The sequence below is a fragment of the Macrotis lagotis genome, chromosome 1 (assembly GCF_037893015.1).
Source record: "Macrotis lagotis isolate mMagLag1 chromosome 1, bilby.v1.9.chrom.fasta, whole genome shotgun sequence".
Lineage (NCBI taxonomy): Eukaryota > Metazoa > Chordata > Mammalia > Peramelemorphia > Peramelidae > Macrotis > Macrotis lagotis.
In genome coordinates this window covers 181,425,498-181,451,699 of record NC_133658.1, presented here as the reverse complement: position 1 = coordinate 181,451,699, position 26,202 = coordinate 181,425,498, and the positions used below count along the sequence as shown (strand labels likewise).

Genomic DNA, 26,202 nt, shown 5'->3' with positions numbered 1-26,202 from the left:
ACTCCTTTGGTGTGTGGTTCTGCTTGGTTCCTCTCCTGGATTCTGATCATATGGCCATGAACATGCCTTTGTGCCCCATGCTTGAGCATCATCTGTTGCGTGCCTTGCTAGCTGACTTATCTGTCCCTCATAACTAATACTTGTTGAAGAGGCGGGAGACAAAGATGACAAGTTCTCCATTTATTTTACAAAATGCTAGAGCTTAAATATCCTTTTAGTCCCTGGTTTACTCCCAATTCACATGAATTAGTAAATCAAACAAATGCCTTCCTACTAGTGGACAGCAGGTGGTAAAGTTTACTTCCTCAGGCTAGTACTTCTTACACAAGGATGCTATCTAACCTGCTTAGTATTTAACACAATGCTCCAGGAAATGCCAAACAGGAGGAACAGATAACAAGATCCAGAGCTGATCCAGAAGATTAGGCCTAAGGTGGGCAAGAGGACCACTAGGCCATTCCCAATCATGCAATGACCTCTCTGTAACCCTCAACAGTCTCTTACAAATCCCCCTTTTCTGTATTTTGAGGCAAATTTCCTGTAAGCTATCTGAAAGAGGGTGGATTACTCTCAAACAATACCATAGGAGAAGTACTATGATCATAAACATTAGCATCACTAATACACTATGCACGGGGAGGTTCCAAACTCATTGAAGGATTGGAAGTTTATTCTATGCAGCATGAACAGGAGTTTTGAGATATTATCAGTTTCACTTGCTATTTTTCCCCAAGTCAATTAAACAGCAGACTACTCAATTTTTAGATTGAAAAAGAATATTATTGTTTGGGGCAAGTTTTAATATTTTAAAAATTATACAGAATTAGTAATACATGATGCATACCTGTAATACTCATGTCAAAATGAATGAGACAATATTTTTCTTTATTGCATATTTATTGAAAGATAAATCTAAATTAGGAAATGTTCAGAATAAAGTAATATGTTGTACAGTATTTGCTAAATTTACATAATTAATAAAGTTCCTCTAACAGTATTTCATAAACTTACTGTTAGGTTAATGCCTCCACTAAAGTTACAATTTTGTTCGCTTTAAATGGCCAAATCAAATGAGCTCATGAAATGTACATAAAGATGTTAAAAAGCTTTTGAGAATGACTATATATATTCAATACTTTTTCTACCTTGAGTCTTTTGTCACATAAACATACTTGCACTTGAAATTTGCATCAGTTTTTATCTTCAATGATATATGAGAGGTCCAAAATCAAACTGGCTGTCTCCACAGCAACTTGTAGGCCTTGAAGCTTTGCAGTAAAACAGTCCAATATCAGATGGTCAGTGGAGTTTGTAGCTTGCTGGAAAGAAGAATTTTGTGGAGTAAAAGAATGACTGCCTTCTAAGAAGCACCAGTTTAGTTCTTCCTGGTTATCATAGAGTCCACAACCACATTTTGAAGCCAAATCTTGCCATTTCACATTTGAGGGAAAATCTGGTTGAATTGACCAAAAGTGTCCATACTTCCTATCGGTCAGAATTTTGCCCTTATCATGCTCTAGTGAGCAAGCAACAGATTGTAATGCTTGACAAAATGCATTAGTAACTATTTTATATTCTGTTTGGGTACAGTTATTGACTTTGAGAATGTGATCTGGAACATGGACACCCTGAAATGAAATAAAGGAATTATAAAGAGATACAAGCAGTTAAATAACTTTAAAAGTTCAAGTAGTTTCATAAGTCTTTCAAAAATTGTTAAGTATTTCTACTGAAAATTTCATTAAAATAACTGCAATTAATTAACTCAATTGGTTGCAGCATATTATGTAATGTAAGAGCTGTGTGGCTCAGGCCATGAGTTTTGTTCTAAGTCAAGAACCCAAGAAGCACATAATTGTGGTTGATCATCTCAAAGGCATACATTGATCACTAACTAGGGTTTTGAATGTAAGAGTGGAGATGGGTTAGTGAAGATTTATCACTATCCTTGAGAAAAAAATAAAACTTATTTAAAATTTATCCTTGCTAGAAGTGGTCACAGAAAAAGGATAGCATGTCATTAAATATTTTTGAGATAGTTAATAAAATTCTAGAAGGATAATATGAATATTTTTGCACTAATCATTACTTTTAAATAAGGGCAATGATTTACCCAGAGTGGAACCCTCAAGAATTAATTGATTAAAGGTAAAAAAAAGGTAAAAAAAAAATCTCCCAGAAAGCAGTTCTGGGAGACAAGAATGCCTGGGATCAACTCCTCCCTTTGACACATATTGGTTGAGTAATCCTGAACAGGATGTGTTCTAGGAAACATTTTTTAATTTACTTTTATTAAAGATATTATTTGAGTTTTACAATTTTCCCCCTAATCTTACTTCCCTCCCCCCACCCCTCCACGGAAAGCAATCTGTCAGCCTTTACTTTGTTTCTAGGCAACTCTTTAAGGCTATATGTTGAAAGGAAAGTGCTGACATGCATTGGTATGTTTCCTCACCTGGAAGTTCCTTATGTCAACAAAAATATAGATATAATTTCCTATTTAATTTTACTTTAATTCTTAAATTATTTTTTGCCACATGCTTAAAAAAGAAATCTGAGTTGGAACAGGTGGCAAAATTTTTAAAAATATTCAAGCTGTCAAATATGGCAGACTTTAGGCAGGGTCGTGCCCAAACTCTCTCCCTTCGAAATACCTTTAAATAATGGCTCTAAACAAATTTTAGAGTGCCAGCACCCAAAAAAGATGGAGTAAACAATTTTCTAGCCCAAGACAACTTAGAATGTGGGCAGGAAAGGTTTGTTGCATCTAAGAGGAGTGCAGTGCAGCAGACTGTGCTTGCAAATCTCTGGGTCCAGCAAATCAGAAGCAGGTCTTGGGAGCTGCTCTTCTGGAGCTCTCAGCCACAATAGCAAGAGGGTTGGAAGGAAACCACAGGGGGCTCTTAGCTAGCACTGAGACATACTCAGATCTGGGTTGCAGTCCCAGGTAGCAGACCCAGGGAGAGAAGAAGAAGCAGTAGCATAGCAGAGCTTGCTGCCACAGTGGAGGAGGGACTCTTCTCAGAGTTCCAGGGCAGAAAAGAGTATTTATACTACTCACAGATCAAGAGAGTAGGAAATACCACCCTGGAAGAACTGAAAACATTGCAGATTTCTAGATATATCTCTGAATAAAAAGCACAAAACCCCAGAATCTTGGGATTGTGTGTGCTCCATTCTGAAAGCAAAGGAGGAGTTAAAATCAAGTCATAGGCTGGGAAAATGAGCAAAAGGAAAAGAATTCTGACCACAGAAAGCTACTATGGTGACAAGGAAGATGAACACAAGGAAGATGAACACTCAGAAGATAATAAAATCAAAGTTTCTATATCCAAAGCCTCCAAGAAAAAATATGAATTGGTCTCAGGCCATAGAAGAACTCAAAAAGTCTTTTGAAAATCAAATAAGAGAGAGAGGTAGAGGAAAAATTGGGAAGAGAAATGAGAATGATACAAGAAAATCATGAAAAATAATTCAACAGTTTGGTAGAGACACAAAAAAATTTCCAAAGAAAATAACATCTTAAAAACCTGTCTAGGCCAAATGGTAAAATAGGTACAAAAAGCTAATGAGGAGAAGAATGCTTTAAGGAGAATCGTCCAAATAGAAAACAAGATAAAAGAAAATATTTTCTTAACAATTATAATGAGCAAATGGAAGCTTTTTGAGACTTTAGGAGAAATTAAAAAACAATAAGATAAAACCAAAAGAATGAAAAAGTAGATAAAATGTGAAATATCACACTGAAAAAAAAACAAAGGACTTGGAAAACAGATCCAGAAAAGATAATTTAAAAATTATTGGAATAACTGAAGGCCATGATCCAAAAAAGAAAAATCAAGACACCATCTTTAAGGAAATTATCAAGGAAAATCACCCTGATAGTCTAGAACCAGTGGGTAAAATAGAAATTTAAAGAATCCACTGATCACTTCCTGAAAGAGAGACCAAGATGAAAACTCTTGGTAATTTTATAGTCAAATTCCAGAAGCTCCTAGGTCAACAAGAATATATTGCAAGCAGTCAGAAAGAAATAATTCAAGTATCATGGAGCCACAATCAGGATAACACAAGACTTAGCAGCTTCTACATTAAGGATCATAAAGTTTGGAATATAATATTCTGGAAGACAAAAGAGCCTGGATTATAATAAAGAATCAACTACCCAGCAAAACTGAGCATAATCTTTCAGGAGAAAAGATGGACATTCAATTAAATCGAGGACTTTCAAACTTTCCTGTTGAAAAGACCAGAGCTAAACACAAAATCTGATCTTCACATATGAAATACAAATAAAACATAAAAAGGTAAACTGGAAAGAAAACCATAAAAGACTTAATGATATTAAATGTTAATATTTTACATGGGAAGATGATATTAATAACTCATATGAACTTTCTCATTAGAGCAGTTAGGAGTACACATAGACACACGTACACTCATATATATATATGAGAGAGAGAGAGGCATAGGTGTGAGTTGGATATCAAGAAATAATATCTAAAAAAATAAAATTAATGGGTGAAAGAGGAATGAACTGGGAAGAAGGGAAAGGGGTGGTAGAATGGGGTACATTATATTACATAAAAGAGGCAAGAAGAAGCTTATATAGTGGAGTGGAAGAGAGAGGAGGTGAGGGGAATGAATGAACCTTACTCTCATCAGAATTTGCTCAAAGAGGAAATAACATTCAACTGGGTATAGAAATTTATCTTACCCTACAGTTAAGTAAAAAGGGAAGGAGATAAGAAAAAAGAGAGGGTAGATTTGGGGATGAGCTGGTCAGAAGCAAAACACTTTAGAAGACAAAGTAAAAGAGATAGAGACAATAGAATAAAAGGGAATAGAAGGAATAGGATGGAGGGAAATACTGTTACGAACAGAAAATGTGGCAAAAATGTTCCTTAAAGCAAGTTTCTCTGATAAAGGCATCATTATGCAAACAGAGAGAACTGAGTCAAATTTATAAGAATACTAGCCAAATGGTAAATGATAAATAAAATATGATAATGATCAAAAATATAAACAGTTTTAGATTAGGTTGTCAATACCATCTATAGCCATATTTAAAAAAAGTTCTAACTCACTATAGATTGGAGAAATGCAAATTTAAATAATTGTGAAGTACTTCCTTATCCCTATTAGATTGGTTACCAAGACAGGAAAGAAAAATGAAAATGTTGGAGAAGATGTATGGAAAATGAAACATTAATACACTATTGGTGGAATTGTGAACTGATTCACCTGTAGAGCAATTTGAAACTATGCCCAAAGGGCAGACCCTTTGACCTAGCATGCTACTACTAGATCTGTGTTCAAAAAAGAAATGAAAAACAAAAATGAAAAGGGCTATATATACAAGGATATTTATAACAATTCTTTTTCTAGAAATTGAGGGAATACCCATCAGCTGGAAATGGCTGAGCAAATTGTGATATGATTAAGATGAAATGCTATTCTGCTGTAAGAAATGATGAGCATAATGCTCTCAGAAAAACCTAGAAAGATTTATATGATGCAAAATGAAAAGTATTATGTACAAAGGATGATCAGCTATGAATTACTTAGTTTTTCTTAGCAATAATACTGAAACTTATGAAGAATGCTATCTAATCCCAGAGAAAGAGCTGATAGTACCTGAATACAAATTAAAGCAAGTTTTTTAAAAGTTTATTATATTTTTAATATTTTTTTATTTTTCCAACTATATGCAAATAATAGTTTTCAACAATCAATTTTTTGCAAAGTTTTGAATTTTACATTTTTCTACCTCCTTCCCTTCCTTTCCTCCCCCCCGTCAACAGAAAGCAATCTAATACAGGATATACATGTATGACATAGATCCATCCCATAAATCCATATTAATCATGTTATGAAAGAAGCATCAAATCAAAATAGAAAGATATTAGAGATAAAAAATATAATATCTAAGATAACTTTTAAAAACTGAAGATAGTAAACTTTGGTCTAAATTTAAACTCCACAGTACCTTCTCTGGATATCTATGGTATTTTCTATCACAAGTCTTTTAGAATTGTCTTTGATTTGCTGCTGAAATGAACAAGTCCATCATAGTTGATCATCACCCAATATTGCTGTTAGTGTGTATAACGCTCTTCTGACTGCTCACTTCACTCAGCATTAGTACAGGCAAGTGTTTTCCAGCTATTCTGAAGTCTCATCCCTCCTGATTTCTTATAGAACAATATCACATTCATATACCACAATTTATTCAACCATTCTCCAATTGATGGGCATCCCCTCAATTTTTGATTCTTTGCCACTGTGAAAAGAGCAGCTATAAATATTGTTGTACTTGTGGGTTTTTATCCTTTTTTGTGATCTTTTTGGTATATAAACCTAGTAGTGGTATTGCTGGATCAAAGGGTATGCCATATAAACTTTATTTTTCGTAAGGTTCATTTTTTTGGAGGGAGGGAAGGGGTCTATATTTTCTTACATAACATGACTATTATGGAAATGTTTTTCATGACTACACATTTATAAACTATTGCAAATTGTTTGTTTTCTCAATTGTGAGCAGGGGAGGAGTGGGAGGAAGGGAGAGAATTTGGAATTCAAGGTTTTAAAAAAGAAGTTAAAAATTGATTTTACAAGTAACTGGGAAAAATAAAATACTAAATAAAACTTTCAATTTTCAAACAAAGATTCCTATATGAATGGAAAAGATGTTGAAAGGTTATTCCACCAAAAAACAGTAACAGTTGAGACTTTATTATTTTTATGAGTAAGAACTATATACATTTCAAAGACATAACTGAAAATATGAAAAGGAATGAGCAGGGCGGCTAGGTGGCGTAGTAGATAAAGCACTGGCCTTGGAGTCAGGAGTACCTGGGTTCAAATCCGGTCTCAGACACTTAATAATTACCTAACTGTGTGGCCTTGGGCAAGCCACTTAACCCCATTTGCCTTGCAAAAACTAAAAAAAAAAAAAAAAAAAAAAAAGAGCAAGTCTTCATAGATCATTGCTATAGTAGACTATCTTCACAGTAATAAAGAGAATATCAGATGCTTCTGTGTTTACTGTTCTAGTGCCCCATTTTCAGATAAAGCCAATCTATGGCTTTGTTTTGTATGTTTATGCTTATTTGTTGGATGGATGGAAGAAGACTTTCTGTTTTCTTTTTTTGGGGGGGTTAGGGTAGGGGAGAGTGATACCAAAAAAGGAACAAAACCAAAAAAAAATATGTCAATGAGCTGTTTAAAAGGAAAGTGAAGAGGGTAGGAAGAATTACAAAAAAAGAATTAAGTAGTTGATGAACATATCAGGGACATACGTAATAAGGAAAGGGAGATGAGTTAATCATATACTAAGAACAAGGAGTAATAGGCTAGCCCATGGAATTCATGGTATCCATCTATTGCCATAGTATCCATGAAATGTAAAGAAAATCTAGAGAAAGGCATCAAGTAGATGCTCTTTAGAAAATTAATGGATTAAAAATGAACAAAATTTACACAGGATAAAAAGTTTGGAGGCATTTACATAGTGATGACATGGTCCTGAATTTTAAAAAATATATACTAAGCCTATGTGAAGAAAGATAGACAGGAATAATTGAATCTAAGTGTCTACTAAAAGCAGCTTAAGTTATCAAGTGATAAATATTCCCTAGTCTCAAAGGAGTCTACATTCTGATGGAGGATGGTGGAGTTGGATCATGAAATAAAAGAATTTACAAATGACTAGAAAGGGTAGTCATGTATATCAGTCTCCATGAATTTAAGGGAGAATTTAGTACAAGTAGAAGAGAGAATTAGGAAGATGCTAGAAAAAATATGAAGTAAAGATCACTTTCAGATGGAGACTAGTGTTCACAGAAACACAGAATTTTGGATTTGGAAGGGATGGCAGAGGCTTTCTAGTCTACATGTTCCTGAACAAGGGAAAACATGTCCAACACATGCCCTTACCTGAAGATGTTATTTTCTGATTTCAAAAAGTAGCACAATATTTTCTCCAAAAAGCTACCATTGACTAACTAATCTCATTTAAATATGGTTATTCCAAACACATTGAACGTCATTCAGTATGTTAATTTACACTCATTCAATATTTTGTTGGTAAAAAGTTCTTACTAGTTGCTTGTTTCCATCAGATTGGGAATTTAAAGATTTATGACTTCATTATTTTCCCTTCCTTCTGAAACATCTAATAGATATCCCTGCACACAGTAGTCTCTCAAAAATCATTATGGGTTAACTCAAGACTGAATAGTTGGCATAGAGAAAACATCTGAATTTTCCTGGATCCATCTTCAAATGAATAACATAGATATCCCTTAAATAATCATTTAACTCAATATTGTCAAAGATTTTGTTTCTTGGTTAATTAAATATTTTAGTAAACTGCATGTGTATCATTTATATTTTGAATGTTTAAAGAATCATAATAAAATTCCATATATTGTAATACTAACTATACTGAGTTAAAAGATGTTTCATTATCTTGTGAAAGCTAATATATGCTTTTGAACACAGTAGAAACTCTATAAATAAATGTTAAATTTAACTGTACTGTTATTTAAAGAATTTCAGTTCATAGTATTTAGAACTCATATCTAGCAAAACTAACATTATCTGGAAATGTGGAGATGAGATAGCCTCAAAAGGCTAAATTGCTGGATATGATACTTTGGTATTTGGATGATAAATGTGATGTGGGCACTTAAAAGCCCCAGACTTCCTCTGGTGAGCACCTTCCCTTTGACATCATTCTATTTCAGGTCTCTCATACACTTCTGTCTGTCCTACAATGTTGCCAAAATGACTTTCATTAAGTTTAGAACTGATCACACTCCTCTGTTCAAGTAACTTCAGTGACTTCTTAGGACATCTGGGATAAAAATATAAACTACTCTGTTTAAGCTTGAAAGCCTGTCACAATCTGAGTCCAACCTCTCCTGCTCTCCCTCTTGTACACTACTCCTCGTTCCATCTTCTACAACTCTGCTTTTGAGCAGCTCTCCTCAGTATCTAATAGGCACTCCTTCTGCACCATCTCTTACCTCATTGCATCCCTTTCTTCAAAATACAGTTCAAACACCAAATTCTGCAGGTAATTTTTCATGTTCCCTTCAGCTGTTAAATGCCCTCCTTCCCAAACTACCTTGTATTTTAACTATTTTTGTGCTTGCTTATATTTATTAATTTAAAACTATTCTCTGTGTACATACACATATATATACATATATGTATACACACACACACACACACACATATATATGTATATGTATCTGTGAGCTTCCCCCTTTACAATGTAAGCTCATTGAGAGAAGGAATTGTTTCATTTTTTGTACATGTATTCAAAGGACCTGGTACATAGTAGGTGCCTAATAAAACCTTATTCACTAGTTTTTTTAAAAATAAGCAATATAAATTTATACAAATTGTATTTGTCATTAAAAAGGGGAATTTACTTAGTACTAATAAAATATAATGAACAGTTTTTTTTGGTCATGCTGGATCTCAAGGACACAACACTGCCACAGATGAAAGCCAAAGGGTTTGCAAGTTTCCATGCTGGGTTCACTCTAGGAACTGGCCCAATGTAGTTAGGATATCCTGACTCTCTTTCCTGAAGTTATACCTGACCTTCAGTATTCCAAGGAGTGGGGGAATTGGTAGGGAATTTCCTTACTGCTAGGCACTTGATCCCCTCATTAGCTGTACTCTTCCTTTTGGGGTAGATCAGTTATTAATTCCACAGTTCCATGTAATCACTTAAACTCTATTAGTTTTTACAAGGAAATTTCCTTCAAAGATTTATACATTTGAAAGAATAAGTGTTAATAACATTTCCTCTTCTTTCCTTTATACCACTTTGGTCTCTGTGAAGAGAATAATTGATACTGTTCATAAATAACTGCAATTGAAATCACCTCAGATAAAATTAACTGGGGAAACAATGGCCACAGAAGCTATGTCAACCAGATGAATTGCTATAATGTGGCAGTCATCCTAGGAAGGTTATATGTATGATTAAACAACAAAACAAAACACTGGAACTGAAGTCGGAACCCAGGGTTGAGACTAACTTGTGACCTTGGTCAAATGACATTGCTTCTCTGAGTCTTATTTCTTCATCTGAAACTTAAAGAGGGCTGGACTACATGATCTCTGAGGTCTCTTCAAGCTCCACATCTATAATCTAGGAATTAGATATTAGCAATAAATGTGTTGGAACTTAATCACTTTTCCCACCTTGGTGATCTGGTCATTCACTAAAAGGGAGGACTGTATAGTATAATTTGGTTAATGGAGAAATTTACTTTTGAGGGGGCTGAAATTGAACCCACAATTTAAAAATGTGGCTAATTGCACACACGCCGTCAAGGTTTCCTCACCTTATCTCTTACAAAGGAGGCCAGGTGGGTTTCAGTACAGCCACCTCCCAGCAACGCCAAAGGTTCCCTGAGTGTTAGCTGTAAGACATGCTGTGCTGTCTGGCAGGCAAGCTGAAAAAACAGAAATACATCGCTGCTATCTCTCTCAAAAAGAAAAAAGACAAAAAATGTTCAAAGAAACACATGACAGACTCAGTAATATAACTGCAGTTTTCAAGGGCCAAGAATACATTTTGGCATAGTTCAAATGTCAGATGAAAAAGTTGCAACCAACAAATAACAGAAGCTGCTAATATGTTGCTTTATGGCAACCAGAATACTCATTTCTTTCATGAAAGGTAACATTGTACAGTAGAAAGGGACCTGTTCTTGGGGTCAAGAAGTATGAGTTTAAATCTAGTCTCTCACATGCTCAATACCTGTGTTAGGACAGACAATTCACTTGTAGGCTCTGAGCCTCAGTTTCCTCATCTATAAAGTGGGGATAATACCTACTTTGCAAGGTTATTTTTGGGAAAGAACTCTGTAATTTTTATGTAGTTTTTAAAAATGTCAGTTATTATTATATACAAAAAGGATGACTTCAAAAAGTGTAGAAACCAAAGTATTAGTGATATATCTATAACTGGACTAGACTGTTCTGGACAACAGTATTTAACAGAAAACATGAATCAGATTCCTTTTGAGAGGATACAAATACAATCTTGAAGTAGGGATAGCAATGAAGACTGGATTTGAGGTCCTGATTCTAAGGCCAATTCTCTATCTACTGGATAGAATTCTCGGTAATCTTGTGGTAACAGAAAATTAAAGCCTTATGCATAAAAATGATACAATTGAATGGACTTATTTTAAGTAACTTTTCCTCTCTTACCTCAGCTAATTTTATTCTTCAATGACAACTGTTAACATTGTGAAGAAAGTCAACGCATCTAAAGATTAAAAACATCATAGTATCCATCTCACTTCCCTATTTAAATTCTATGCTTAGATGGGGAATTCAAGACTCTTGACCCACCTTCAGTTCATTCCAGGCAGTCTCATTTCTGTTACAGAGAAGCAAAGTGCAGACTGTTGAATCATTAGGAATTAAGTGGAAGTAGTGTTTTGAACCAAAGTTTATGGAGCACAAATCCTTCACATATCCATAACTTGTAGACGAGACAGAATTCAGGGAACCAATAGGTTGTGCACCTATTCAATAAAACATTTTAAATTGAGAACATTTTTATGACAAATTAGCTAAATATGAAATTAATTTTATGAGACACAATTTTACAACACTTTACATATTTGAGTTAGGGGGAGTGGTGAAGGAAGTATTACTGTGAATTAAGTCTGAATTATTTTCTATTATAAAAGAATATAATTTTATATTTCTTAAATATTCTGTATAAAGGATACATGATTTTGATAGACATTGGACTAGATGGCTTCTAATTATATAAAAGTAGGCTAATAAATTGTGGATGAGTTCCTTGAGAGATCTGAGTTTGATGACTGATCTGAGAGAGATTTTTAATAGGGACAAGGCAGAGAGGAATAAAAGGAAAGGGCTGAATTTAGAGTCGAGTCCTGTTCTCAAGAGCCAAATATCAACTTTGTTATTTGATTTCAAAATAATCATAAAATAAATGCAAAATAATTTTGGGGGGAAGGCTCAAAGAATTGGAGGGTCATCAAGAAAGGTTCCATGTAGGAGGTGGCACTTGACCTGAACTTTGAAGGAAACCAGATATTCTAAAGGTAGAGATAGAGAGGAAAGTATATTACAAATGTAGTGGATTGCCAGATAGAAGTGTTATAGGATATGTGTGAAGAACAAGAGAAAAGACTGGTTGGGAGAGTACAGGAAGAAAGTAATATTTAAGTCCAGAAAGGTTAAGTCAGAGTTAAGTGTTTTAAATGCCATAATGAAGAATTTTTTTCTGATCTCATAGGTAATATGGAGCCACAAGAATATATTGAACAAGAGAAGTGACCAATACTTTAAAAAAAAATGACTGTGTATAAGAGTAAATATTAAAGAGAGGCATATAGCCCAGGAATCAATTAAAAGAGGAGTGATAAAGGCTTGAATTAGGAAGATGATGACTGTGAAGGAGAAAATACATGAGTTAAATTTATGTAAGTAGAATAAACTGACTGGATATGTGGAATGAGGGAGAATGAATAGATGGCTCTTATGGTTTTAAATATGATTTTCTAGCAAAAATTGCTGTAAAAAGAGTAAAGTAATTTGGAAGAGTTAAAGTCAAAATGAGTACATGATTTACTAGAAAAGGGTGATATCATAAGTAAGTCAAGGGAGCATGGAATATTTCGCATGACAGATATATGGATAAGGGAGAATTTCTGACTAACCAGGCAAAAGAGAGCATTACAGGATAAAAAATAGATAATTTTGATTATATCGAACTAAAAAAAGGCTTTGTACAAACAAAACCAACGCTGCCTAGATCAAAAGAAAAGCAATGGAAATTTCTTTTCCTCTGATAAAGGCCTCATTTTAAAATATAGGGTGAATTATCATTGCTTAATTGAGAAGTGGTCAAAGGATATGGAAAGACAGTTTTTTGAAGATGAAATCAAAGATATGTATAGTCATATGAAAAAAGTTTCTAAATCATTATTGAGAAATACAAATTAATTGTACTTGGAAATATGGTCAAAGGGCTAAAAAACTATGTATACTTTGATCCAACTATACCACAACTAGGTCTGTACACCAAAGGGTTCAAAGTAAAAAGAAAAAGACCTATTGGTACAAAATATTAGCAGCTCTTTTCGTAATGGCAAATAGTTGAAAACTGGGGAATGACTGAACAAGTTGAGGTATATGATTGTGATGGAATACTTTTGTGCAATAAGAAATGACAGAACAGGATGCTCTCAGAAAACCCTGAGAAGACATATAAACTGAAGCAAAATGAAATGTGCAGAACCAGGAGAACACTTTAGAGAGTAATAGCAATATTATACAATGATCAACTGTGAAATGACTTATTTTGCTATTCTCAGCAATACAAAAATCTAAAAACTTATGATAAAAATACTATTTCTCTCCAGAGAAAGAACTTATGGAGTCTGAAGGCAGATTGAAGCATACTTTATTTCTTCTTTTTCTTTTTTGGACTGTTTTTTTTTTTTTGCAACACGGCTAATATGGAAATGCTTTATATGACTGAATATGTATAATCTATATCAAATTGCTTGTCTTCTCAAGGGGGGGAAGGGAAGGAGAGAATTTAAAACTCATTAAAACTCAAATTTAAAAAAAATGAATAATCAAAATTTTTCCTTACACATAATTGAGAAAAAAGAAAAAAATATGGGTGTCTAGTCGATAGTTGTATTTGGGGAAAAAACAAATTGATTTTAGCATATTGAATTTGAGAAGCCTTCATAGCACCCAGTTTGCAATGTTCACCAGGTAGTTTTGTGATGCAAGACTGGTGCTCCAGAGAGACATGATGCTTTGATATATACATCTGTAAGTTTCTGCATATGGATAAAAATTTAACCCTTTGGGGCTGATGAGACCAAGAGAAAAGTTCATAGAAAGGTGATCTTAGGATAGTCATGCTACACATTTAAGACATTTTTACACATTTAAGACACATTTAAGATTTGGATGACATTACAGACAGAATACAGAAAGCTGTGTCACAGAATCCCAGAAAGACTATTTAGGAAGAAATGTTAAATGTAGCAGAGAAGGTAAGCAGGATGAGTTTTGAGGAAAAGCTATCACATTTGGAAAGGAAGAAATCATAATTTTATAGGGACAAGTTTAAATGAAGGGATGAAATCAGAAGCCAGACTACAAAAAGTTAGTAAGAGAATGAGGAAGAATAGGGGTGGCTAGGTGGTGTAGCGGATAAAGCACCGGCCTTGGAGTCAGGAGTACTTGGGTACAAATCCGGTCTCAGACACTTAATAATTACCTAGCCGTGTAGCCATGGGCAAGCCACTTAACCCTATTTGCCTTGCAAGAAAAAAAACCTAAAAAAAAAAGAATGAGGAAGAAGAGGAGACAATGAAGGTAGACAGTTTTTTGTAGAAATATGAAAGGCAGCAGCTTATAGGGAGGACGTCTTCAAGGGATGGAAGGGTTAAGTGGGGAATATGAATATATATATATATATGTATATATATATATATATACACACACATATGTATACACACACACACACACACAGATGTATTTAAAGGGTGAGGCTGACCTGTGAATTTTTGTAGAAAACAAGGAATACAGTAGGAAGCTTGAGATGAAAGACCATAAAAGGGAAGTGGGTGGGAAGAATGATTGTAGAAGTCTGCTGATGCAGATGGAAGAAAATGTATAACAGGACTGATCTTAGTGAAGAGAAAGGCCACATCTTTATCAGAACTGCAGTCAAGTCAGAAAGAATGGGGATGGGGTCAAAAGGTTTTGAGTTGTAGGGAAAAGGAAATCATGGCAAATGTTTTTTTTTAAAGTAATACATAATTGGGATCCTCTACTGAAGGGGGCTTAGAGACTGGTTGATGTCAGTAGATTGGAGAGAGAAGAGCAGGTTTGGAAGAATCTGAAGACTTTAAATGTATTCCCACTCAACTTTATCTTATTAAATAACATCTAATAATCTCACTCATCAAGATGGTTTTAGATACTGTCATCCAAGGTGTTAGTTTTCCCTCCTAGGTGTGTGTCACTTGAGAATTTGCTAAACATCTCATTACCTTTAATCTAGGTCATTCATATAAAAACCAAAACAGAGTGAAGCACAATTTCATGGGGCATAATACTGCAGATCTTTTAAGTTGTTAAGAGTATTGTGTTTGGTCGGTCATTCAGCTAGTTTTAAATCCATCTTAGTGTTATAATGTATACTTTCTATTTTTTTTGCTAAAATCTAGATAAAGCAATTGAATAGGCATTTATTAATTCACCACCATGTGCCAGGCATCAAAGTAGGTAATGTCTATAGTTAACTCTACCTATATAGCATTTCCTGCTCTCCAGTTTCAGTAGCCAGGTGACAAAAGAAACTATTAAGCCTGGAATTATCTGCCTTGATGAAGCCATGCTAAATCTTAGATTCATTATTTTCTTTTCAGAGGGGCAGTAGCTATCTTCTTTGTTGATCTATTAAGAATTTCCGCAGAAATCCAAGTCAAGTAAACACATAGACCACATAAACTGCAAAACAGGAATTTTTTTTTTTTGACTCTCTTGAATCTTGGGATGTTCTCTTTTCATCATGTAGTGCCTCTCCCATTTTCCATGTTCTTTCAACGATCATTAACAGTGACTCAGCAATTATACCTATCAGTTTTTTTCAGTATTCAAATGCACATGGGCCAGCTGACTGGAATTCATCAGGAAAAGTTTTATTTATCTTGGGTACTCGCTTTCAGTTAGCTATTCTTGTTCTCCCCTTCAGAACAAGGGTCAAGGGTAATTTTCTTTTCTTTTCTTTTCTTTTTTTTTTTAGATTTTTTGAAAGGCAATGGGGTTAAGTGGCTTGCCCAAGGCCACACGGCTAGGTAATTATTAAGTGTCTGAGGTCGGATTTGAACCCAGGTACTCCTCACTCCAAGGCCGGTGCTCTATCCACTGCGCCACCTAGCCGCCCCCAAGGGTAATTTTCTTTGGCATAGTAAAGAGAAACAAAGTTAAGAAGTGAACAACTTGCCTTTTCTGGAGTCATCACTCTAGCTTTTCTTTTTCTTTTCCCCAGCATAATTTCAAACAAAACAAAAACACAAAACCAACTTGTCTTTGACTATTGTTACTAGCTTTAGCTCATTCTAAGTCTTAATATTCCTTATATAATTCTTATAGGATCTTATGGAATACATTTATATTTCTCTTGCTACCTCTCCTGAAAATCTGATTTGTTTGGCGAGTGTCTCATGCATACATATCAGTCTCTCCAGACAATGTTTTTCCTCCTCAATATAACGGTTTCTTAAAGTCATATATAGATTTAGAGACTGAAAGGCCCTTTGAGGTCCAGTGTATTCTATCAATACATTTCTCAGATGAGACAATAAAAATATAGAGAAGTCAAGTGACACAGAGGGATGTCTGCAGAAGGATCTGGATGCAGGTTCTCCTGACTCCAAGACCAGTAGTCTTCCTGGACATAGATATCATGCTGCCTCAGTTTACCTTTGTACATCAATTTCCTTATTGAGTGTGCCCATCTCTCTTGGACTAGTATTCTTTCACAATATATGGTCCTTGGTATCCTACCTAGGCTTCCTCTGATCCTCTAGATCATGACCTCCAACCATGTCCCTAAGGGTTCTATCTTTGGCCCTCTTTTCTTCTCTCTCTATATATATTATTTCAATATGTGATATCAACTGTCATGACTTTAATCACCAACTCTATGCTGATTCTCAGATTTACCTTTCCGAACCCTAACCTCTTAGATGACTTCCAATTTTGTATCTCCAGCTGCCTTTCAGACATCTCAAATTAGATATCCAAAATGAACTCATTATTCCCCCCCCACCCCCTTAATACTCCTGCTACCTTATTATTGTAGAGGGCAACACCATCCTCAGGCTCACAACCTATGAGTCAAACTGGATTCTTTCACTACGCCTCACCTTCCCTATCCAAGATATTGTAAAGACCTGTCAATGCCTCCTTTGCAGCATATCTTGAAGATCCCTGTTCTCTCCTCTACCAATCTTACAGGCTCTCAGCATCTTTTATCTTGGTTACTCCAAAAGCATGTAAGTGGGTCAGTCTGCTTCATCTCTCTACTCTGATCCATCCTTCATTCTGTCATCAAAATAATTTTCTTAAAACACAGATCTGATCATATCACCCCTCTCCCCCAACTAACTAAATTTCAAGGGCTTTCTATTGCCTTCAAGAATAAATATAACAGGCTGCTAGGTGGTACAGTAGATAGAGCACCAGCTCTGGAGTCAAGATGACCTGAATTTGAATCCAGACTCAGATATTTAATAATTACCTAGCTATGTGACCTTGGGCTAGTCACTTAATCCCATTGCCTTGCCAAAAAAAAAAATATAACTACCCCCCTCATTACTTTTCCAATCTTCTTACACCTTATTCCTTTACATGTACTCTTAGATCCACTGTGTGGATACTCCATTTCTAGGTATTTTACTAGCTGTCCCCCCCTGCCTGGAATGCTTTCCCTTCCTTGCTCTTTGACTACCGTCCTCCTTAGTTTCCCTTATGTTCCAATTAAAATCCCACTTTCTACAAGCCTTCCCCAACCTTTTTTAATTCTTAGTGCCTTAACTCTTTTAACTACTTCCTATTAATCTTGTATATAGCTCATTTTGAAGATATTTGTTGACATGTGGCCTTCCCTAAAGGGTGTAAGCTCCTTGAGGACAAGGGTTCTTTTGATTTTTTTTTAATTCCCAGTACTTAGCACAGTGCCTACAGTAGGCAACTATTGACCCATAATCTCCTCTTGAAAAAAATCTAATTTGCATATCAGACTATGCCTCAACCTCTTCTATTTTAAATTCTAGGAGGGAGTGTTCATTTCCTTGTAAGGTCCCCATATTTCCATTCCCACAATTAGAATCAGATATAAAATGGAATTTCCTCTAGTTGGTCTTTCCACCTTCAGACAGATTAAGATTATCATTAAGGCAAAAAAAAGTTATTAACTGTTCCACATTTGATATAACAAAAGTTCTAGCAGGTCTGGATAAATGAAATCCCACATTACTGTAACAGCATGATTTGTTTCTTGAACACCTTTATTACACTTCTGCCTAGGTAGTCTGTAACAAACTGATGATAAAAATAGCTTTTTTTTCCCCCCTCCCTCTACTGATCTGCACCCAAGTTCTCCACCAGGTCCTTCTACCTCCCAGTCTCTGGGTTTCCTTATGCTTATATCTTCTCAGTATACCATGCTACTAATTCCTTTACCCTTTTACACCTTCCATTTCTTTAGACTAAGAAACACTGTCCTGAAATACTTAGTCAAAGATTTTTATTCACTATTATTTACTCAGGTAAAATTTTCCTCAACACAAATGACCAAAGTCTTAAGGAAAAAAGGACTCTGAAGAGGTGAAGGTAGGGGAAGGAAGGTACATTCTAGCCATGGGAAGTCTTTGAAAAGGCTGAGGCAGGAGATGAGAAGCTGAATTTACATGGACACTGGCCAGGATGCTAGTTTGGCTAGAACTTAAAAGAGTAGCATCAAGGAAATAATAAAACCTGCTAAGGCACATTGGAGCCAAACTGTGAAAGGTTTTAAAACTAAGTTAATTAGTTTTATCTAACAGGGATAGGGAAAAGGGCAATGAGCAACGGAGAACCCCTAAAGGTTCTTGAGTAGTGGGATTGAAATGAAGAGACTTGTACTTTAGGAAAATTATTTTAATGTCTGGGCTGATGTGTAAGTGGAAGAAAGCAGAATGTGAAAATATAACTAGGTAAGAGGTGATAGATGAGGGGGATTAGAATGATGGCAACATGAGATTTGGAATGAACAAGACTTGGCAACTGAATATGAGTGGTAAAGAGTTAATGATGATACTGAATCTATGTATTTGGGTAACAAAGTATGTTGATGTTCTCAACAGAGATAAACCTGGAGAAGGAAAGGGCTTTAGAAAGTTAATGAATTTCTCAATGGACCTTTCGGACCACCTTCTAGCATAAGCTCAAGTTGCCAGCATCTAGGTTATTCAATGAATTATAGGTGTTCGAATGAAAAGGGAGTTTAGCTAAACTGTTTTGTTTGGTTTGTTTTTTTTTTTTAGTTTTTGCAAGGCAATGGGGTTAAGTGGCTTGCCCAAGGCCACACAGCTAGGTAATTATTAAGTGTCTGAGGCCAGATTTGCACTCAGGTACTCCTGACTCCAGAGCCAGTGCTCTATCCATTGTGCCACCTAGCCGCCCCCTTAACTGCTTTTTTAAAAAATGTCCTCCTTTATAGCTTAATTACAACAAAGCTGATGAGATCAAGCAATAAATTATGAATTATCAGTCTTTTCAAGTAATCTGTACAAACAATGGGCCGATTTTGACAGTGTGGACTTTGTAAAACTAGCTATATTTACAAATGCTCTAAAAGTCTCTATGTATAGGGCAAAATTGGAAATGCCATTCAAAAAGCACTATGAGCCAAAGTTAAGTCCTAGCAAAATAAAGTACACGTGTACATGCATAGTTATATCTATTTATATGTGTGTGTGTGTGTGTGTGTGTGTGTGTGTGTGTGTGTGTGTATGGGTGTGAAATGGGGGGAAACTGGGAGAGGGGAAAGGAGAAAACAGAGAAGATGGAGAGCATTCTCTTTCAGTCTCTTTACTGTTACTGACTTACTAGTGTCTGAGAGAAGCCGATATGAAAAAAAGTGTTTTTTTAAGTACATAGAATAGACTATGTACTTATCTACCACATGAACAATTTCCAGATACCCAAAATGGGAAAATGTTAATTTGTTAAAAAAAAAATTCTGACTCATTATTACCTGTCATTTCACTCAAGGGTTCCATCAGAGATATCCCAACTCTGTCTATGGTAAAAATGTGATGCTGATGGAGGTACTGCTTCAAAGCTGGATGTATAACTTTTTGGCACATAACGATTTCTACACGATCACTAATGAGCTGATTTCCCAAGTTAAGCAGTTGGTCCAAGACTGCACTTTCAAGAGAAATTTCATAGCTCATCACTAGCATTCCTTCTCCAGGGTCAGAAATATCTCCAGACATAGAAATACAAAAAAGCGCCACCTTGAGGGCCCCTGAGGATAATTTTTTGATAGGAAACTTCATCAATTGAATTTCTGGCATTTCAATGACTATTCCAGGCAATACAGTAGAATCCATCACTCTTTCATCTTTTAAAGGTATAATTATGCTTTTCCCCAAAATAGTATGGTCTTTAGTCTTCTCTGGAATTGTAAGTAAAAATGCCTTCAGAATCAAAGTACTGATATGATCAGCTTCTTTTTTGTTGAGTAGGCAAGCAGGTTTGCTTGTTAATATGCTTTTTACCAAACACAGGAGAGTCTTCATATTGCTAAAATCTACAGAGATTCGGCAGCCACAAATCTCAGAATTGAGATAGTCAGTGCAGAGACTCAAAAGATGCTTATTGATTTTAATAACAGTATCAGATGACAAGTTTAATCTCTGAAAATTTTCAACCAAGTTAAAGCAGAGAATGGCTGTGAATAAGCCACAATCACTAAAACGTGATATATGATTTTGCATAGAGGTTGTCAAAATCTTTAATATAGGATGGGTAACAGAAAGGTTACTGAACAAGAATAATGATGATGATGTCGTACAAATGGAACCTCCAACACCATTGTGCAGTTGCTTTAGTCTACCAGAAGGCCCATAGCAGGAGGTTACAATTTCTCTTAATATAGAGAGAGATTTACTAACACTCTCTTTTGTCAGTAGTTCACAGGTACATGATGAAGGATTTTTAGCTTTAACACGAGACATTTTACTTTAGGTTATATGTAAGTAGTAAAGATAAGCTTTATTTCTTAGTCATATTTTTCAGATACTGTATTTTCACAGATATTTTAAAGTTATATAATTAACTTATCAAAGATCTATCAGAACATGTGGCACACTGGCATTGCAATTTTAAAGTTAATTCTGAAGATTATCAGATTATGTTGACTGAACACCATGCATCAATACTTCCACAGATGCTTTTATTTAATTTCTTTGTTATTCTTTACTTTGTCTTCAATTTGAGATTTTGCAGAGTGTTTTGCAGCTACCTGTATAAAATATGTGCTAAGATGGACACCTATGAAAGTTAATCCAGCTACTAAGAGCCAGTTTCTTCTAATCCAGCTGGTTTGTTTCATCTCTTTTTCTAATGCCAAAGTGCAATTCAAGTTTCAAAGACAATTCTTTTTGGGAAGAGATTTCCTTCTGTAAGAAATAGAAACATTAAGACATTAGGGAGTTGGACTAGATGATATGGAGATATGTTTGTAGACTACAATTTTTTTTAATGTTATTTCAAACATTCTGTGTTTTCATAATAAATTACAAAGAACTTCAAATTGGCACAAATAGTTTAGCTTCTAGAAGTTCAGATATATAAATTAATTTGGATTTCAAATCCCTGCAGTTTTAAAGTTTTGAGAATAAACATTTATATTTTAATGATTTTGGAAAGCAAAACAAGATGAATTATAAGTGTACAAGAGAAACTTGAACATTGTGAGAATACAAATGCATTTCTTCTCAAAATTAAACATGCTATTTTACCTAAGTTTCCTCAAATGAAATATCAACTTTATTAAATGGAATGTACCCTAAATATTGTCTTTCTGCCTATAACCAAATTTAGTTTCCTTGGAAACAAGGTATATACTGAGTAGAATTTACAGCAATTATGTCTTATATATAGCCATCAAAGTAAAACAACTTTTGACATCCTTAATTTTATGGTCACTATTAGTTTATGCTTATGATATAGAACCCTTGCATATTGCAACAAAAATATGAAAATCATACTGAATTTAAAGCAGAATTTTCCAAACAATTTTCAATTGTAATCAGTAATTTCAAATTTTGAAGTATTCTCCAAGGCAACATGTTTAAAATCTTTAGTTACTAATAACACATATAAGAATGATCTACTAGATAGAAGAGAGTGAACATAGTAGGGTCTGACTTGATCTTTGATTTCAGTTTCTCTGATTTTACAAATGAAACTTTATAAAATGCCAAATAAATGAACAAGTTGAAACAAAGTACGAATTTTTATTAACTACTGTAGTAAATTATATATTATGAGGAATGACATTCCTTTTAATACAGTATTAAGTGAGAAGAATAAAACTATCTGATAGTTTGAAATGGCATGGCTTGGCCCTACAATGTCTCTGCCATTATATAGCTCCTAGTTATTATGGGAAATGGATTACCCTTGAGACTCTATAAAGGAAATAGAGAACTGCAAATAAGTGCAGTGAAGCCAGTGGTAGAAATTTTAAGGTTATAAACAGAAATAAGTGAAGAGAAAATTGAGAATACAGTCATTATTACAGAATCACTGGGGCAAAGTACAATAAACAAAGCATATAGTCTGTTTTTTCAAGTCTGTTTGTAATCAAAGGAAAAAACCTGCTCAACTGACAGCAGAATCAGCTCTTCTGAGTACAAAGATAACTGCAAACCTCTACAGTATGATGTTGTCATAATTGTTTTGGCTTTAATAAAATAAAAAAATTACAAAATCAATAAACTGATACAGGTAATATTGTGATAATATATTTAGAAAACCTTTTCTATTTCTGTCATCAGCTCAGATCAATACAACAATTATTCACTATTATATGCAAGACAACACTGAAGGAGGATGTGAAAATGAATACAAAACAATCCTAACCTAAAAAGCTTATAATGCAATGCATATAAATGGAGGTGAGTGAAGAGAAACAGTGAGAAGAAAAAAGGACAAGTAAATAATAAACTAGAGTGCAAAAACAAGAAAGGTAACTTGCTAAGTTTTATTGGAATTGAGAAGAAAAAGAAATTATATCCTAAGGAGGAAGCTCTGTAATGAAGGTAGCATTTGAGATACCATTAGCTGTAGGAAAAGCAAGAACTATAAAATGGTAGAAAAGTTTGTCATTGAATGACAGGATAAAAGCTTTAATCACTAGACATTGGTTTCTGGGCTAAGGGTTACTGGTGACAGTTATGACATGATCAGACATAAGAAGACTGACAATGGTGCCTATAAGATGGAGTAGGGAAAGGGAACACAAGGAACAGAAAGATTTATTAGAATATCATGGCAATAAACTAGAAAGAGAATGCTGCCCAGGCAGCTCCATGAAAAAGTAACTAATTAGCTAATGTTAACTTCAGATCAGTTCTAAATGTATGCAAAATTAAGGATAATAAAAAATATTGGAACAAAATATTATCAGTTACCATTTTAATCTCTTGTTCAACTGTTCTACAAACAGTGTGTGAAGTGGGGAGGGAAGGTTCTTTATTTTCCCACTATCCAATCCTAGATTACCTCCCTCTACCTCATTCACTCATACTTTAACGCTGCTGGAGAAATTCACATTAGCTTGCTGACTGGATTTACTAAAAATATGTTTATCAAGGCACTCACTGAAGGCTTTCTGGATTATACAAATAGATAATATTCAATGCCTCAAAATTCCTACATTTCCAAGAAAATCATTATTTCTGGATGTGAGAAATCTGGGACACTAAATACATTGCTGGTGGAGCTGTGAATTCATCCAATCTTTCTGGATAGCAATTTGGAATTATGCCCAAAGGGCAAATATGCGTACCCTTTGATCTGGCAATACCTCTACTGGGTCTATACCCTGAAGAGATCATAAAAAAGGCTAAACAGCACTTAATGCACATTATGGAACACTACTGTTCTGTTAGAAACCAGGAGGGATGGGAATTCAGAGAAGCCTGAAAGGATCTGAATGATGCTGAGGGAGATAAGTAGAACCAGAATAATATGGCACACCATAACAGCAACATGGGCTTGATTAACAGACTTACTCATTCCATCCAATGCAATATCAGGGACAATTTTGGGGTATCTGTGAAGGAGAATACCATTTGTATCCAGAGAAAGAACTATGGAGATGGAACAAAGATCAATTTCATCTTCTCCCTTAAGGACATAATCTCTCTTTCAACACATTCAATTTAGATCAATGTATAGCATGGAAACAATGTAAAGACTAACAGACTGCCTTTTGTGGGCGGTGGGGAGAGGAAAGTGAGATGGGGGGGAATTGTAAAATTCAAAAATAAATAAATTTAAAAAAAGAAAAATCATTTCTTCCCTCCAATCCCCTACTTTTAAAAATCTCTTTTCTGGACCTCTGTTCTAGTCACTGATGAGGAGGAGATGGCAATTCTTGTCAAGGCAAACTTTTACTTTTCCTCTTGGTTCCAACTGCTCCTGCAAATCTGCTACCTCTTTTATTCCCTCTTGCCTTATCAGTTGATTCCATACCTAGAAACACACTAATTTTTTTCCTATTCCTAGAAAATCTTTACTTGACCTTGCTAACCCCTTAAACTAGCCTAGCATACTAAGTGTTCTTCCTTTTACTGCCAACTTTTAAAGGAGAGTGTTTCCATTTTCTACCTCTCATTTTTTTCAATTGCTTGTAATATGGCTTCCAACCCAACTTCATGAATAAAGTTGCTTTTCCCAATAATTTCCTAATTGCTAACAAGTTTTCTTATTTATTCTATCTGGTGATTTTGCAGGTTTTTCCAATTTGACCACTTTTTTTGTGGGTCCACTCTCTTCCTTTGGTTTCTGTGACATCAATTTCTCTTGGTCTCCTTTCATCAATCCTTCTCATTAGCAAAATCATTATCTTTTTCCAACAACTGGGTGCATGCACCCCCCCCCCCCAGGTTTTGATGGGAATCTTCTCTTTCAACTCCCTCTACTTAAATCCAGTAGAAATTCTTGTATTTCAAAATAGAATTTTGAGTTCTTTAAAACATTTCTCTCTTTATCCCCAATCTCATATTTCAATCTTCCTATTTCACATTACAAATGGCTGTGCCACAAACATCTTAAATTCAGTATGTCCAAAACAGGACTTAAGACCTTTTCCCTTAATACTTGACTCTCCTGACTATTCCTACTACTGTGAAGGGTAACACCTGCCTTACAGTCAGGTGGGATCAGAACAATGGTAAGAAGACTTCACTCCTCATTTTCTTTTATCTTCCATGTCCAAGCTATCGCCAAATCCTGTCTCTTCTATCTTTGAACTATCACTTATACACAACCCCTTCTCTCCTTTGAAATCACCATCACCCTGATGCAGACTCTCATCATCTCATACATTGACTACTGCAACAATCTACTGCTGGACTACCTACAATTTTTTCCCACTCCAGTTCATCCTCCACTCACTTATCAAAGTGATCCTAAAGCCCAAGTCTGTCCATAATCACACCTCTATTCAATAAGCTTTAGTGGCTCCTCTTACCTGTAGGATCAAATATAAAATCCTCTCTTTGGCTTTCACAGTCCTTTCTAATTTTTAACCTGGCACCTTCTCGCCCTTTCCTGTATTCTTACACCTTACTCCCCTCCATGGACTCTGCTCCAGTGAACCTCTTTGCTGTTACTCAGACAAGGCAATACATTTTCACTAGTTGTCCCTCATGCCTAGAGTTTTCTTCCTCCTCATATCTGCCTCTTGATTTATTTCAAATCTCAACTAAAATCTCATTCTCTTCTCATTTTCTACAGAAAAAGTCTTTATTAGTTTTCCTTAATGACAAAGTCTTTCCTCTGAGATTGTCTGATTTATCCTGTGTATATCTTGTTTATATGTAGCCATTTACATGTTATCTCTGTGAGCATCCTGAAAACAAGAATATTCATGTGTGTGTGTGGGGGGGTTAAATCTCTAGTACTTAGTATAGTGTCTAGCATGTTGTTGTTCATTTATTTTTTTTAATCTATTGCAATTCTTTGTGACCCCATTTGCAGGTTTTCTTGGAAAGAATGGCTTGCTACCACAATGGCTTGCTATCTCCTTCTCCAACTCATTTTACTGATTAAAAAGTTAAGGTAAACAGGGTGAAGTGACTTGTCCAGGGTCACAAAGTTAGTAAATGACTGAAGCCAGATTTAAAGATGAGTCACCCTGCTTCTATTCACTGGGCTGCCTTGATTGTTTTTTGACTTAATTTAAATGTCCCTGAAATTATATTATATAGCAAGTTACTTGCTTGAATTCTTATCTCTATGATCTCCAATCAGCCTTTATGACATCATTTTCCCAAAAGTGTTAATGAATAATAAAATGTTCCTTGA

The 26,202-nt window shown here is 35.0% G+C and overlaps 2 protein-coding genes across 2 annotated transcripts; both read right to left on the bottom strand.

Annotated features, from left to right (window-relative positions):
* Positions 1–895: 895 nt before the first annotated feature.
* On the bottom strand, positions 896–20,916 carry MKKS (MKKS centrosomal shuttling protein). The gene is made up of 4 exons (XM_074209447.1): positions 19,850–20,916; positions 11,389–11,564; positions 10,371–10,481; positions 896–1,628 (listed from the first exon to the last, which is right to left on the bottom strand). The coding sequence occupies exons 1-4, from the start codon at positions 20,835–20,837 to the stop codon at positions 1,191–1,193; spliced, it is 1,713 nt and encodes a 570-aa protein (XP_074065548.1). The 5' UTR covers positions 20,838–20,916; the 3' UTR covers positions 896–1,190.
* Positions 20,917–21,011: 95 nt separating this feature from the next.
* LOC141504446 (uncharacterized) lies at positions 21,012–21,214 on the bottom strand. Its single transcript, XM_074209450.1, has one exon. It carries the CDS (start codon positions 21,212–21,214, stop codon positions 21,056–21,058), a length of 159 nt encoding a protein of 52 aa, XP_074065551.1. The 3' UTR covers positions 21,012–21,055.
* Between the last annotated feature and the right edge of the window lie 4,988 nt (positions 21,215–26,202).